The sequence below is a fragment of the Fringilla coelebs genome (assembly GCF_963513975.1).
Source record: "Fringilla coelebs genome assembly, chromosome: 13".
Classification (NCBI taxonomy): Eukaryota; Metazoa; Chordata; class Aves; order Passeriformes; family Fringillidae; genus Fringilla; species Fringilla coelebs.
Window position 1 is genome coordinate 8175587 of NC_140039.1, and position 14672 is coordinate 8190258.

General features: G+C 61.0%; 1 protein-coding gene across 1 annotated transcript; it reads right to left on the reverse strand.

Annotated features, from left to right (window-relative positions):
- Positions 1-2665: 2665 nt before the first annotated feature.
- SEMA3G (semaphorin 3G) lies at positions 2666-14439 on the reverse strand. Its single transcript, XM_084214202.1, has 16 exons — positions 14351-14439; positions 10843-11003; positions 9742-9804; positions 8113-8232; positions 7419-7509; positions 7217-7333; positions 6823-6965; positions 6629-6743; positions 6477-6546; positions 6151-6295; positions 5661-5892; positions 5456-5547; positions 5184-5225; positions 4787-5012; positions 4362-4501; positions 2666-4270 (listed from the first exon to the last, which is right to left on the reverse strand). The coding sequence occupies exons 1-16, from the start codon at positions 14436-14438 to the stop codon at positions 3806-3808; spliced, it is 2310 nt and encodes a 769-aa protein (XP_084070328.1). The 5' UTR covers position 14439; the 3' UTR covers positions 2666-3805.
- Between the last annotated feature and the right edge of the window lie 233 nt (positions 14440-14672).

A 14672-nucleotide genomic window follows, 5' to 3' on the forward strand; every position in this document is an offset into this window, starting at 1 on the left:
AGATGCAGTTTGTATTTCTGCTGTTAATTGAGCTTAGTGAAATAGCTGATGTCAGTGTGCTTGTGTTAAACTCCCTGCTGGGAAGGGATAACATCCATGGACACAGGATGAGCACTCCTGCTATATGTGCCAGCCACCAGCACTCCCCGTCTGGAGGCACTGTGGGCCCGGGCCAAAACTGCAGGTGGTGATAAAAAGGACCAGAAGCACAACTGAGGAATACATGTGCCCTAAAAAGCTGGAACCGAGGAGGAGCCATGCTAAACAGTTCTTGGAATATGTAAAATAGTTTGGGGAAAAGTTTAGTATGCATAATTGTTTATGAATATGTAACGGGCTGATGCCATAGAAATGGTCCATAAAGGGTGTTTCCAAAATAGCAGCTGTGCTCTTGGCTGAGACACACCCAGCCATAACAATCTTTGCTTTATGGGCTTTGTCTCCTATTGGCCTTTATTAAACTGTTTAAAGTTTCACAGGACAGTGAACGTGTTTTCCACATTCTTTCTGGTGCAGGGTGTGCAGGAAGGATGGATGTCTGGAGCTTATTGCCTCTAAAGCAGTAGGGTTTGTCCCATCTCTCTGTGTTTTCTGGTGACTGATTTCCAGCCTCTCTTCTCTCCCTTTCCTCACTGTGTGCTGCTACTTCCCTTTATTGTCTGGGGAATTCAGCTATTGGCACGTGCTCGTTAACTCTATGCCTGTAATTCTCCAGACGTGGTGGTACTCAGTGCTTGTTCAGTTCTGCCCTGTGCCTCAGGGACCCTCTGCTCACTGTGACACCCCACAGCCCTGCTGGGGACAGGCCTGCCCCAGGGCGTGCAGGGCTGCAGGATGGAGCCGTGCTCAGTGCTCCAGGGGGGCTCTGGAAAGGTGCATGTTGGGCAGAAAGAAACAGCAAAAATGATAACGTGGGTGCATCTGCCTGGTGGGGTTGTGGTGTTTTGTTTGTCTGTGCGGTTGTTTGGGGATGATGGTGATGGGGTTCAGGCTCAGCAGCCTGGGCTGCCCTGTCCATGAGGGGCTGCACTGCCCAGCTTCTGATGATGATGAGGATGAGGATGGTGATGGGGCTCAGCAGCCTGGGCTGTCCTGTCCATGAGGGGCTGCACACTGCCCAGCCTCTGATGATGATGAGGATGAGGATGATGATGATGATGATGATGATGGGGCTCAGCAGCCTGGGCTGCCCTGTTGGTGAGGGGCTGCACTGCCCAGCCTCTCCTCCCACGCAGCTAAAGACAGGATGAGAGGGATACAGTCTTAAGCTGCACCAGGGGAGGTTCATGCTGGACATCAGGAAGAGTTTCTTCACAGCACAGGTGATCAGACCTTGGAACAGGCTGCTCAGGGAGATGTGGGGTCACTGTCCCTGGGGGTGTTCAAGGAAAGGCTGCCCGTGGCACTGTGCCAGGGTCTGGTGACACGGTGGTGGTGTCGGGTCACAGGCTGGACTCAGGGCTCTCCTCCAGCCCAGTGGGTTCTGTGATTGTGTGCCGAGGTGTGAGGGCTCCTGGCGAGGCTGAGGCCATCCCTGGCCTGGCCAGCAGCTCCACCGTGGCCGCCTGGGAGGCTGGCAGGCTGCCAGGGCGAGCCCCTCGCTGCACTTCCTTGGGAAGCGGGATAAAAATAGGAGTGGCTTTGTTCTTGGGCCGTTCCCACGCCCGCCCAAGGATCCCCTCACCCACCCTGACCCTGGGACAGTGCTGAGCCCAGGTGGGACTGCTCCCCCTGCAGAAACCGGGGTGCTGCCCCCTCCCAGCCCCGGTGCACGTGCGTTGTATTGCACACGGATCCTTACACAGCTGGGTGTGCTCATGGCTGCTCAGCCCCTGGAAGTTTCCAGGCACACAGGTTGCCTCAGCTGGCTGGTGATCACCAGAGACAAGGCTGGAAGCCTGCAGAAGCAGCCCTGACAAAATCCCTCCTGCCCCAGCCTTAGTGTTAAATCCACCCAGGAGCACCAGGCTGAGCCACCCCAGAGATTTACTGGGAGCAGGGACAAAGCACCCCCAAAAGGGGGGACTATTCAAGAGACTGTTTGCTCTTGGCGTCTGTTCCTGCTCAATCTGAAGCATTGCTGGCCCTGGTGCCACCTCCAGCCTGTCACAGTTCACCTCAGGGCCAGGTCCCAAAGGCAGCAGAGCTCTCAGGGCCCCTCTTGCTGCCTCCCCCACCGTGGGCAGCCCAGCCCCTGCTCCGTGGGGCACAGGGGTCACTCAGGGCAGAGGGGTGCACGGGTCAGTGCAGGCACTGCAGAGCTCTGTAATCCAGGCCCTGAGGAATCACACTCCTGTCTCATTTCAGGCTTTTCACCCAGGTCCCTCCTTGTCTCTGCTTGCTGGCTGTTGTTCACCTGTGCCCCCAGGCCTGCAATTATCCAGATCCACGTGCTTGGCTCCCATCTGGCCCCATAAATCAGCGCCATAGCACCACTCCCCTCTCTGCAGAAGATGTCCCAGCCTGCCAGCCCCACCACAGCTCTCCCATCCCAGGAGACCCACGGAGGTTGCAGGAGAGGTGGGACAGGGAGCAGGAGAAGAGGGCCAGGACCCCCAGCCCGTCTCTGTGGGATGGGGCAGTGCTGCCTGGGGAGCCGCTGCTGCAGCACAAACACACATAGGGAGGAGAGATGATATCACAACCTGGCTTTGTGTGAGCTATTTAGGGCCTTTTAATTATTATTATTATTATTATTATTTTCCCGTTCCTCCGGCTCTGAACAATGCCCGTCCCGGCGGGGCTGCGGTTCACACCATTGTGTGGGGCTGCCCTGCCTCAGGAAGGGGCAGATCTTTATCACCCCTGCCTGACTGAGTGAGCTCATGTCGGCTGAGGAAAGCAAGGAGCACCTTGCTGGCAGCCTGGAGGTGCCCTCCATGTACCTACCCCCAACCCCTGCGTTTGGGGAGGCCCTGGGTGCTGGTTTAGCTCCGCCAGGCAGCAGGAGCCCACCCAAACCAGCCATGTCCCACGCAGCCCTGCAGGCCACCAACCAGCAGAAACCACCCCAGCTGTGGTGCAGCCCCCCAAGCTCTGCTGGGGCTGTCTTCTGCCTGCCCCTGCTCCCACCTGGGCACAGTGACAGTGGTGGCATTAATGCCTCTCCCAGTGTTTACCCAGGAACAGGTCTAACCTGCCCGCAGCCGTTTGCTTTTCTCCCCAGCCCTGTCCAGCCCTAAAACTGTGGCTGTGGGGTGGACAGAGGGGAAGTGGGGAGCTGCACCCAGGAACAGCTGGCACTGCTGAGTGTGTCCTAGTGCCAAGGGAAGGTAGGAAGGAGCTCTGTCCCCTAGGATACACCCTGGGTGGCACAGCACAGCTCTGGCTCCCTAGGTACAGCAGGTGACAGAGCTCCTCCTGCACACAAAGGCTTTTGGGATGATGCTGGCTTTCCCCCATACAAGCAGGCATCATCTTCCCCAGGCTCTGTGCTGCTGTGGAAAGAGCCTGGAGCCATCAGCCACTCCCCACAGCATCACACATGGCCCTCACAGAGGGATCCAGGCAGCATCTCGGTGACAGCATGGCCTGGGTAGCACTGTGCCCCAGCCCACCCAGGCACTACGGCCCCCACCTGCTCCATCACCTGCAAGAGCAAGGGGAGCCAACGTGTCCCACCTCACTGCCTGTTTGTGAGGTGACCCTGCAGCCCCTGAGGGTGACAGGGACCTGCCCATCCACTCCGGTCAGGGGGACCAGGCTGGCAGCACTGCAAGCCACCCAGCAGGTCACGAGGCCCCAGCAGCAGCACAGGGAGCTGGTACCTGCCCACGGCTGCCCCACGTCCGCTCCCCTGCCCTCCCTAAGTGGCCGGTGCGTGCCGGGGCACACGGTTCCTCTCGCTGTGGGCTTTGGCTGTCCGTCCCTTCTTGGCCACGTCCACACCAGCCAGGACCAGCTTGGCCTGGGCCAGCTTGCTCTTGCGGTGGTGAGGACGGCTGCTGCACCAGAGGCGGGCGCAGTACTCCTCCACCCGCCGCGGGTTTTGGGAGCTGACCAGGTGCATGATGTCCTTGAACCAGCTCTTGGGAGCCTGTGGCACCAGCCGGGGCTCGGGGCACAGCAGGTGTGGGAGCTCGTCCCCTCGCCCCCGGGGGAAGGAGTGTGCCAGCTGCTCGCCGGGGATCACTCGCAGGGCAGTCTTGGCCACGGTCTGGGTGAAGCCGTGCTCCAGCGTTTTGCAGTAGTAGGTGCCGGCATCGTGCCGGTGCAGCCTGCGGAACAGCAGCCCCTGCTCCGTCTGCAGGATCCGCTCGTCCGTCTTCACCTGCGGGCCACCGGGGTGTTGGGAGGGTGTGGGTCTGGCCCCACGTCCCTCCCGTGTCCCCACAACGGGAGCAGGTGCAGGGGAGCCTCACCTCGTCCCGCTGCTCGTCGGGGGGCCTCTGGACAAACCACTGCACGCTGGCCTGTGGGGAGCGGGGCACGCACTCCAGGAAGGTGCTGTTGTCCTCTGCCCCATAAAGCACCTTCTCCTCAACGCTCTCAAAATCGTCCACTAGGGCAAAGACAGGCACGGGCTCACAGGGAGGGCAGAGCCAGGCTTCCACCTGCCCCGGTGCCAGCCCCCCTTGGCCACTGTGTGGCTCCATCCCCTTCTCTCCCAGCCCCAGCCCCAGCAGCACCCACCTTCTCTTGGGGCATGCCCTGGTCTATGAGATGGGCAGATGAGGGTGCCCACATGGAATGGCCACAAGCCCCTCTGTGTGCTAGGGCTGCACATGTCAGGCCATCTTGCGGCACTGGGAGGAGCCCCTCAGCCCTGGGGCCCCCAGTCTCTCACCAGTCAGGTTCTGGTCCAGGCACTGGTGTGCAGGGTTGGTCTGGCGGGCGTCCTGGCGGCGCTGGCGGCGCTTGCCGGAGGGCTGGTAGTGGGTGCAGGCAGTGCCATCCCAGGCACAGTAGGGATCCCTGGCCAGGCAGCACTCGGCACAAGCAGTGCCGTAGGACTCACACTGGTGCAGCCGTACCTGGGCCACGCCTAGGCTGGAGCCCACGTAGAGCGTTTGCTGGGGGAACAGCACCAAGGTGGTGACGCTGGCAAGCCCCATGGGCTTGGTGCCTGGGGGCCCAGCCAGGACACCCCAGGGCACACATCACATGGCTCTAGGAGACTGGTGACACAGCTGGACACCTGCCCGGTCCCCAGCCCTGTGACCGAGCCTGTGTACTGTACTCACACGCTTGACAGAGATCTCCATCTGGGTGATGGGCACAGGCATCTGTAGGGGAGGGGAGTGGACATCAGGCTGGCATAATCCTCACCACAGACAGCCTGGCTCATTCAGAGCCACCAGGGCTTGGCAGAGCATCAGGAATATAAACCCCAGCCAGCCTCTGCCCTCACAGCCCTGAGACCTTCCAGTGACAGCCCTGACCCTCCATCCCCATGTGTCTCCAACCTGAGCCAACCCCACTGCCCCTCCCTTGCAAGTGGGGCAGTAAATGTCACCTTAAAAACCTGCAGCTCCTCCAGGATGACTTCTTCAGTCATGGCTGAGCTCATCTTCTGCATGACCACCACCTTCAGCACCGAGCCAGCATCTGGGGGCCGAGGAAGATGGAGGTATGAGCACCCTGCATCTCACAGGCCAGGGGGTGCCCACTGGGACCCCCAGCTCTGTGCCTCCTTCCTGCACTCTGCTCCTGCTGCTCACCTGTGCCGAGGAAGAGGATGTCGTGCTGCCCGTCCTCGGCCTCCACCCTGTCCACCACAAGCTGGCGCAGCCGGTGGGGCAGGTCGGTCTTCACCAGGAGGGGCCGGCGGTGCCGGGGGAGCACGGGCTGGAACATGAGGGGGTGGGCGCGGGCAAAGTGCAGCACCTCGTCGGGGAAGTCCTTGGTGGTGCCGTACTGCCGCCGGGGCTGGTTGGTGGTCTTGCTGGGACACTGCAGGGACAAGAGGGGACCAGCTCAGCCCAGCCACCCCGGCACCCATCACTCCTTCCCCCTCCATTGCCCCTCAGAGCTGTTTTGGGTCCCTCTCTGCCTTCCAGTTTGGCGTCCGTCTCTTCCACCCCTTTGCCAGACCTTGGCAAAGCACCAGCTGATCTCATCAGCAGGTGAGAAGATGGGGATTGCTCCATCACCATCTGAGAAGAGCAGCTGGAGGAGGGGAGGGACCTGGAGCTCCAGGGAGTCACTCACCACGCCCGGCCGTGGGTAGGGCACCCTGCCCTCGTAGGCACCCCACTGGTGATGGGGGCTCTCCCGGTGGGCAAAGGGCCCATTGAACACCTCCCGGATGTCGGCCATGCGGTACACACAGACAGCAGAGCCCCGGAAAACGTGGCTGCAGGGGGACAGAGAGTGAGTTGAGCAGAGCCATGCTTGGCACTGCTGGCAGCAGGGGCACCCCCATCTCCGAAGGACATGGGGAGCAGCCAGCAACCCTTGGTGACAGTGACAGTGACAGGGCAGGTCATGGGCAGCTGCAGCTGGACGTCCCCAGAGGCTGGAGCTGGAACACCCACCTGACAGTGCTGAAAAGGGCATAGATCTCTGGGCTCTTCCCATCCTTCGTCCTCAGCAAGAAGACATCCTCTGGAAATGAAAGCATGGGCTTTTTCCTGAAATCCAACTAAGTGACTAGCCCCAGTGAGATACAGCTCTATGCACTCCTTACCCAGCTCATCAAAGTAGGTGTCGATGCCACCAGGGCCAGGGACTGAGCACACCAGCCGGGCCTTGTTGAAGGTACTCCACTTGTTGACCAGCACCCTCTGGCCACCAGCATCGTTCTGCAGGGACAGGGAGTATCAGGGCCCCTGCTGTGACTTGGTGCATCCCTGTCCCCCACGGTCCCCACCAGCATCTTACCACGCAGACACGCCCCACGCGGCTGACAATGGCGTGCTCCTTGCTGTCTGCCTCCACCACCTTCTCCGTGAAGAAGAAATAGGCTTTGTCATTGTCCCGGTCATCGTTGTCTGGGATCAAGTGGGCTGCCACAAATTTGGGATCTGCAAGCAAGAGCCGGTCATGTCGGATGGGGAGAGAGGGCACGGCCACCACCTGCAGAGCCCCAGTCCTTGCTGGGGCTGGATGCCAGCCACCACCACCCCCAGACCTTGCTGCCCCGGTGCCTGTCCCTGCTCTTAGCTGGCATGGGGGATGCTGCACCATGGCCACAGATGCTCTGGCCACCACGAGGTTCGTGGTCCCTGGCATTAGCCCTGCTGGGGGAGATGGAGGGGCAGAGGGAAGCTGTTACCGTGCAGTAAGCGCTGGTCCACCTCTGTGCGCAGGGCGGAGCGGGTCCCCATGCTGCGGAAAACGCCGGGATCGCGCCCCAGGAAATCCGCCGTGAGGCCGGCATACAGCTCCCCACCTGCAAACACACCCAGCTGGCTGCCACGGGGACCGTCCCTGGGACACCCCCCAGAGGCTCCCACATCCTGAGGAGGACAACCCACCAATGACGGTGCTGGCAAAAGCGCGGCTGGGCTCGTGCGGGCACCTGCCCCGGCCGCTCTCCACGCTGGCAGGGTCCAGGCTGAAGGTGTGCTGGGGAAGGGAGCAGGCAGGTGAGCCCTGGGCATGCAGGGGCCAGCTCTGGTCCCTGCCCAACCTGCACCTCTCTCAGTGCACCCAAAGGACCATCTGGAAGCAGCATCCACACTTTTTGAGGCAAGACTGATCCCATGAGGGTGCGCGGCAGCTGAAGGGGACCCGCCAGCCCCGTTGCTTGCTCATCTGCCTGGTCAGAGTCATCATGGTACAGACAGGGCTCCTGCTGCCCAGACAGGGCCAGGCTGTGGGGAGGGCTCTGAGGGGTGTCTTGCCATTCCACCCCAGCTAACTTGATTTATGAGCAGTGAGCTGGAGAGGAGAAAATGCCACCCCCACCTCAGCCCCTGGCAGGACACCACCCCCAGGGACATGTCTATAAAGGGGATCCCAGGCCAGACAGGTGGGAAAGCTGGACAGGGAGAAGCAGAAGGACAAAGGGACAACAGGGAGCTGGTTTCTGACACTCTCCCCCACCAGTATTCAGGTCAGAGCAAACAACACATACAGCATCCCCATGCAGTCCCAAGGCCCCTCAGGACAGAGGCAGGCAATGGGGACCTACATTCCAGGGCTGCCCTGCTGGGGATGCTGCCCTACCTCACCACGGTGCCCCACGTAGACGAAGGTGCACATGGGGTGGAAGGCACCTGTCCCGCAGGCCAGCAGGTGTGTCCGGTTGTAGGGATGCAGCACACGGACGTAGTTGGCACAGTCAGTCTGGGGGGACAGCGGGGAGAGGAAGAGTCACTGGGTATTGGTTCTTTGCCCACCCCAGCTCCCTGCCTCTGCCTGGGGCCCTGCCACAGTGGGTGAGCCCCAGCCCTGGCTCCCTGGGCTCCACCAGGCTCCCTGCCTCCAGCCTGCTGCCAGGGATCTGGGGTGGCAGCTTGCGCCCACTGACAGGGCTTGTATGGACTTCATCTGGGTGGGCCCCAGCCCACTGCAAAACAACAGGGCTTTTTACTGAGCCTCCTGCTGCCTAGAGCATCCCAGGGGAGCCACACGGGATCCAGCCGCCACCTGGGCATCTCCTGCCCACAGGCACCTGTGCACTCACCCTGTGGCACAGTCCACGCTGGCCAGGGGAGCAATGTCACCTGCCCTGCAAGCTGCAAACCCTGCCCCAAACCCCGCCCCAAAGCCCTGGCGCCCAGGACGTGACCAGATGCAGGGACATCCTTCCCCGTCATGTTCCTGCTTACGCCAGGGATGAAACAAAAGGAGGAAACAGTGGAGACAGAGACAGAGACCCACAGGCATCCTGGGCTGCCTCCAGAACAGCCCTGGTCGCTGCCGTCTGGAATTGTCCCCTTCTCTGAGGGACGGCAGCAATGACATTCCCAGGGCTGGAGACCTGCCACCTCTGTGCATTTTCTCCTGGCAGTTCCCGTTGGAAAAGGGCTCCCATCCTTCTCCACCATTAGCTTGGCAGCTCCCCCTGGCCAGCGCCAGCCCTGCCTGCCCTCCATTGTCCCCTTCACAGCGGGATGCGAGGCCCCTCCTCTGCTGGGAACACCGCTGCCCAGCCGCCCCAGGGGCTCCCAGCCTCCTGCTGTTTATTTTCCCTTTGCAAAGAGCCTCTAAAATAGCAAGGGAAAAAAAATATATGTTCAAGAAAAATAAGAAGTTGAGCCTGCCCTGGCTTGGATCTGTCGGTGAGAGCTGGTAAAATAAACACAGAGAGCAGAACAGGGACTCCTGGGAGCAATTTGTCTGGGCCAGGGGAGCCTTGGGGACTTTCTCCCCGCCACAGTCCTGTTTCATATCGGGGCAGGGGGATGCAAAGAGGGGTAGGGTTTAGGGAACAAGGTCACCAAACCTGAGCCAGTTACAGATTTCCCACCATCAGGGACAGCCAGGATGGGCCAGGCAGTGCTGCTGGGGTCTGGAGCACTACATGGGGGTTTGGGTCCCAGAGCCCAGCTATCCCTGCCTGCTCGTGCAGCCACACTGGGACACACTGGCCACCACTCTGTGGCCACAGGGCTGGGCACAACTAAGACAGGGTTTCCAGAGCCTGGAGCAAGCCTTTTGCATGGCCAGGATTGGAAACGGACTCCCAGCCTCAGTTTTCCTCTTGCACCAGGATTAACTGGCCCCTGAGCCCCAGGGCCATCCCTGGCAGGTGACATGGCACAGCCCCAGCATGGGGGGAACCATCTGTCACAAGGGGACCCATCTGGCACCCCCCAGCTCACAGCAGAGCACACATGGGAAGAGACTCACCCCTGGGTCCTTCCCCTTCTGCAAACACTCCTCCGTCTGCCCAGGGCGGGGTGGCCAATAGATCTGGAACACAAAGGGTCTGTTGGAGCAGAGGGGGGGACAGCAGGCACCCAGCCATGCAAATCCCCATCCCCAGGCTGCCACTGGCAAGCAGATATAGAGAGGGACAGAGAGAGGGACCACAGCTCCCTGGAGCCCACCCAGCCCAGGACTCCCACCCTACAACCCCGAGCAGGACCCTTCCTCCTGGGCAGATGCATCCTGACAGTCACAGCCCACAGCTGGGCTGGATTTGGGTGGTCAGGCTGGGAATGGCTGGAGGTGGCCTGGAAGGGGGTGGGCTTGTGGGTGGCCTGGGGAAAGGGTGCCCAGGGGACAGCAGGAGTGATGGAGTCCATGTCCCCCACAGCCTTTAGCAGCTCTTGGACCGAGGGCAGCTTGGGTACACAAGCCCTTGACCCCACTGCAGTGACCCAGCTCGCTGAGGGGCACTTCATTTCCTCCTCCTCTCTCTTCAGCTAGAAACAGCCCAGAGCCGTGTTTGAAAACAAAAACTCAAAGTGGAGAGGGTGAAAGAGGAGGGGAGCCACCACTCCAGCCACATCATTCTGGTCCATCATCTCTCCCACCAAGGAACCAGGAGAGATTTGGGAGCATTTCCAGATGACTCCTAGCACAACTTCTTGCAGTGATGGATCCCTTTAGCTCCTTGTCTCTGCAGGCTTTCAGCTGAATATTTGGCCTATGAAGGGGATGCCCAGATGGAGATGGGCATCACTCAATCTCCCAATGGCAGTTTTTTAGAAGACTGGAGTCCAACACAATGCTCAGTGCCCAGTTCACTGGTGAGCTGCACCACCAGTTTCCTAGGCTGATGATCATGACTAATTGCCAGCTAATTTCCTTCCAGCCACCACAGCCAGCCTCCCCTTGCCAGGCACTACAAAATTACAGAATAATTTCGAGGCACTTGAGGCCATCCCTAGGGCCAGCCTTGCTGCAGAGTGACTTTGCCCGGCTCAGCTGGACACTGACAGGTCCACAGGGGGCCTGTCAGGACTGAGGACAGACACCCCAGATGCTCAGCAGCACCCAGCTCACCTCCTTGGCATCTGCACTGGCCCCGTCCAGGAGCAGGGAGTAGAGCACATCCTTGCCCCCGAGGAAGAGCCGGTCACGGTACTCGTCCAGGTAGAGGGAGCGGAAGCCCAGGGAGCCGCGGTGGCCAAAGAAGAGGACGGAGCGGTTGGAGCCTAAAAGCTCTGCCAGGAAGAGACAAAGCATCAGCAGAAGCCATCCCAGCCCCAAGGGTTCCTCTGAGCTGCTGCTTCTGAGCATCATGGAGCTGTCCTGGAGTCAGCAGAGCTGCTCACAGCCACTCCACACTGCAGCGTGTCTCCATCCCTTCCTGGAGGCACGGACATCCCAGCCTCAACCTGGCTGGAGTGCTGTTGTCCCTGCCAGCCAAGGACAAAGCTGCACAGCCAACAATCAGCTGCAGGGTCCCAGGAAAGGTTGCCACCCCCAGCAAGGTTTGGCTGAACCACCCCAGACTCCTACTGGGGCCGTGCCACAGCAAGCTGGGCCGTGCCATCAGCCCCGGGCTGGGCTCACACAGAGCTGGGATGGTGGCAAGACCGGACACGGGGTGGGTGGAAAGCAGGTCCTGTCCCTGCTGGGTGCCAGCCAAGGACACAATAGCAGGCACCCAGCCAGTGCCATGGGGAAACTGCCACACAAAGCCCGCTGCTGCCAGTGCCACCAGAACTCACTGACAGGCTTCCTCCATGGCACACACAAGGCACCAGCATGGGGGTATCCCAGGGATGGACAGGCTGCATCCCTGGGATGGACATCACTTCCCAAACAACAGGGTCTGACAGTCAGAGCTCCCAGAGCAAGTCCAAGGCTGAATCTCGTGCAATGCCTCACAGTGACGATGACACGGGGGCAGTGGCTCGATTGGTTTCCAGCAGGAAATTACTTTCAGGGTCATTGAGCCGGCACAGTGGTGCCCACAGAGCTGCCACAGCTGCCAGAGGGAAAGGGCCAGAGGGAATGGCTCAGCTTCACAGGGCTCTGAGAACCCATCCCGACCCCAAGCCAGGCCACTGTGCCTGCCAGACAGAGAAGGGGAGGACAAAGCACCATTGACGGGCCCAGCTCTGTCCCCAAACACCCTCCAGCCCGGAAAACTGCCAGCCAGTGCAGCTGACCCCAGGGAAAAACCCAGCCCAAGCATCTCCCACACATGTCCCCAGAAGAGGGGAGGTGGTGCTGGGACAAATGCAGTGGCCACAGGTCAGGACACTGGGCTACCAAGTCCTGCTCTTGCTGGGGGGACATTTGTCACTTCCAGCAAGGAGGTGGCCAGCAACATAATTCCCATTCTGGTGGGAAATGCCTCTTCTAGGCCCTGTGAGGGAGGCAAGGTCCATCCCCAGAAGGGGACAACAGACACCTTCACCCCACCACACACTCTATCCTGCCCGAGGGCAGTCCCAGTGCCCCAACTGGTGATGCCAGTGGCACAGGGGGTACAGCCCCAGCAGCTCCATCCTCATCAGAAAGAGCCCTGTGCCTGCAAGCAGAGCTGGCTCCAGGCAGTGGTGGTCCCTCCACCCAGTCTGGCACCCTCCTCCCTGTGTCCTCCCAGCATCAGGTCCTCCCATATCGCCAAGTCCAGCCCAGGAAAACGCTGTCGTCTCCTTCTATTCTTGCCCAGCAATAATATTTTCCCAGCTCAAAACAACACTGGCAAAGTCGGCAGGCTCCTTTTATTGTTTCAGGCAAGGCTTCCCCTTCTCCCCCAGACCTGGCGAATTCCTCCTGCGCCTCGGGTTACAGCGGCTCAGGGCACCTTCCCCTCGAAGTCTCCAGGGAACAGCCCTTTGCCAGGCCCCATCCCTCCCTGGACACCTTCACCCCATGGTGGGGGTCCCTCAGGAGGGACAGCAAAGAGCACAGGGCAACGCTTCTGGTCCTCACAACAGCAAAATGCTCTTTCCCTCTCACATGAGCCACTGCTGGAAGTTGAAACAAAAGGAAAAGAGTGGCTGGAAGTCTGAGGGAGAGCTGGGTACACGGCCACCACTGCACCCACAGCACAACACCTGTCCCTGTCACCCCACCAAGTCACCTCACAGCCAGAGCCAGCAGCCACGCAGAGCCCAGGTCGAGGAGCTCTGCACAAACAGCTTCAGCTCACCACGGTTTTAATTTCAGAGACTCTAATGTCTTTAATTGAAATTTTCTTTTTTTTTTTTCTTCCCCCAGGGAGAAGGCGGTGGCAGAATTTGTTTCATGGGAAATTTCAGTTGCTGTTTCCAATTTGGAAAACGAATGGAATAATCAGCTTAAGGAAAAAGAAAAAAAAAAGAAAAAAAAAAAGAAGCTTCCAAGGGTGGCTCGCTCCCTGTGGGAGGCTGAGGAGCTTCCACCCCGCCCCGGGCAGCTCCTCGCACCTGGGAAACGGCCCTGCACGGCTGGACTTTGTGCTGGAGTGGATCAGACACTGAACCAGACACTGAGCCCCACGATTCACCCCTGCTGAGACCCCAGATCTCCTCACCCTGCCGAGGCCAACCTGAGGACACCGGGTCACATCAAGGGGCAGAGCCGTGAGCCACGCCGGGCTCCCAGGATGAGGGGATGGGGGGCACTGTGTGCCTCAGTTTCCCGTTCAACAGAGAGGCAGCCCTGGGGTCGCCTGCTGTGCCCCAGGACAGAGCAAGGGATGCAAAAAAACCCAGGAATCCCCAGCCCAGGCAGCAGAGGAGCAATTTTCCCTGCCACTGCAGCTCCCGAGGCCCTGGAAATGCTGGCTGCCCAGATCTTTCCACCTTCTGGGAAGGGGGAAGATATACACTATGCGATTTATTTTGTGTTGAATTTTTTAGAGCAGGTTCATTGCTTTGAGGCCGGGAGGAGATTGGGGCGCCCCGGGCTCTGTCAGGTTTGGCTGGAGCAGCCCATGGATTAGGCTGGCAGAGCGGGGGATGCGGCGAGCCAGAGCAGGATCACAAGGAGAGTTTTAATTAAAACCGAGCACTGCCCCCGCACCCCCGAGGGGCCCCGGCAGCCCGGCACCCGCACCCCAGCGCGACGGGGCTCGGAGGTGCACCGGGACCGCCCAACGCAGCCGGGGGCAGGATGCTGAGCACCCACCCCGCCGGGGGACCACCCGCGCACCGCAGCACCCACCCGGCACACGAGCCGAGGCGTGCCGGGGCCAGAACGCCGCCGTGCCTCAGTTTCCCTGCACGCCGCGTGGGAGACGATCCCCCGTGGGCAGCGGCGGGGCTGGCGCGGAGCCCGGCGGCACATCCCCTGTCCCCTGTCCCCGTCACCCCGCTCCTCTCTTCCTCCTCCTCCTCGGGGGGGCCCTACGTCCCGCGTGGGGAGCGGAGGGTGCAGAGCAGCCACCCATGAAACCCCAGCCCGGCCCGAGCCCCCAGCACAATTTTCCCACCAACCGCACCAAAAACCCGCACTTGGGTGCAGCGCCCGCAGCCGAGGCTCCCCAGGTCCCCAGCCGGTCCCCGGAGGGCGCACCCTGAGGACAGCCCTCCTTCCCCGTCCCGCAGCAGGTGCCCCCGGCCCGGCTCACCGCGGTAGGACAGGCGCAGCCGGGGCAGGCTGTGCCCCGCCGCCCAGAGCCAGCACAGCGACAGCGACACCGCCACCGCTGCCCGCATCCCGCCGCCGCGCCCTCGGCCCTCGGTGGCACCGAGCTTTTATGGGGCCGACATCCGACCGCCCCCGGCCCGCCCCGGCCCGCCCCGGCCGGCCCCGCCAAACCCCATCCCTGGGCGGCGGGGATGCGCGGGGGGACGGCCCCATCTCCCGGGGGGACCCTGAGAGCTCCGCACACCCCGAGGTGTCCCCTGCTGGCAAGGCTTTAGACCTTACTGCAGTCCCCTTTCCCAGAA

What these genes read in the sequence shown, in the direction of transcription:
- SEMA3G (XM_084214202.1), bottom strand. Translation starts at nt 14,438, where the DNA reads ATGCGGGCAGCGGTGGCGGTGTCGCTGTCGCTGTGCTGGCTCTGGGCG. An exon ending in CATCCTCTTCCTCGGCACAG is followed by an intron (nt 5,548 to 5,660) that starts GTGAGCAGCAGG and finishes CTCGGCCCCCAG; the next exon opens with ATGCTGGCTCGGTGCTGAAG. An exon ending in CCTGGACCAGAACCTGACTG is followed by an intron (nt 4,502 to 4,786) that starts GTGAGAGACTGG and finishes TCTTTGCCCTAG; the next exon opens with TGGACGATTTTGAGAGCGTT.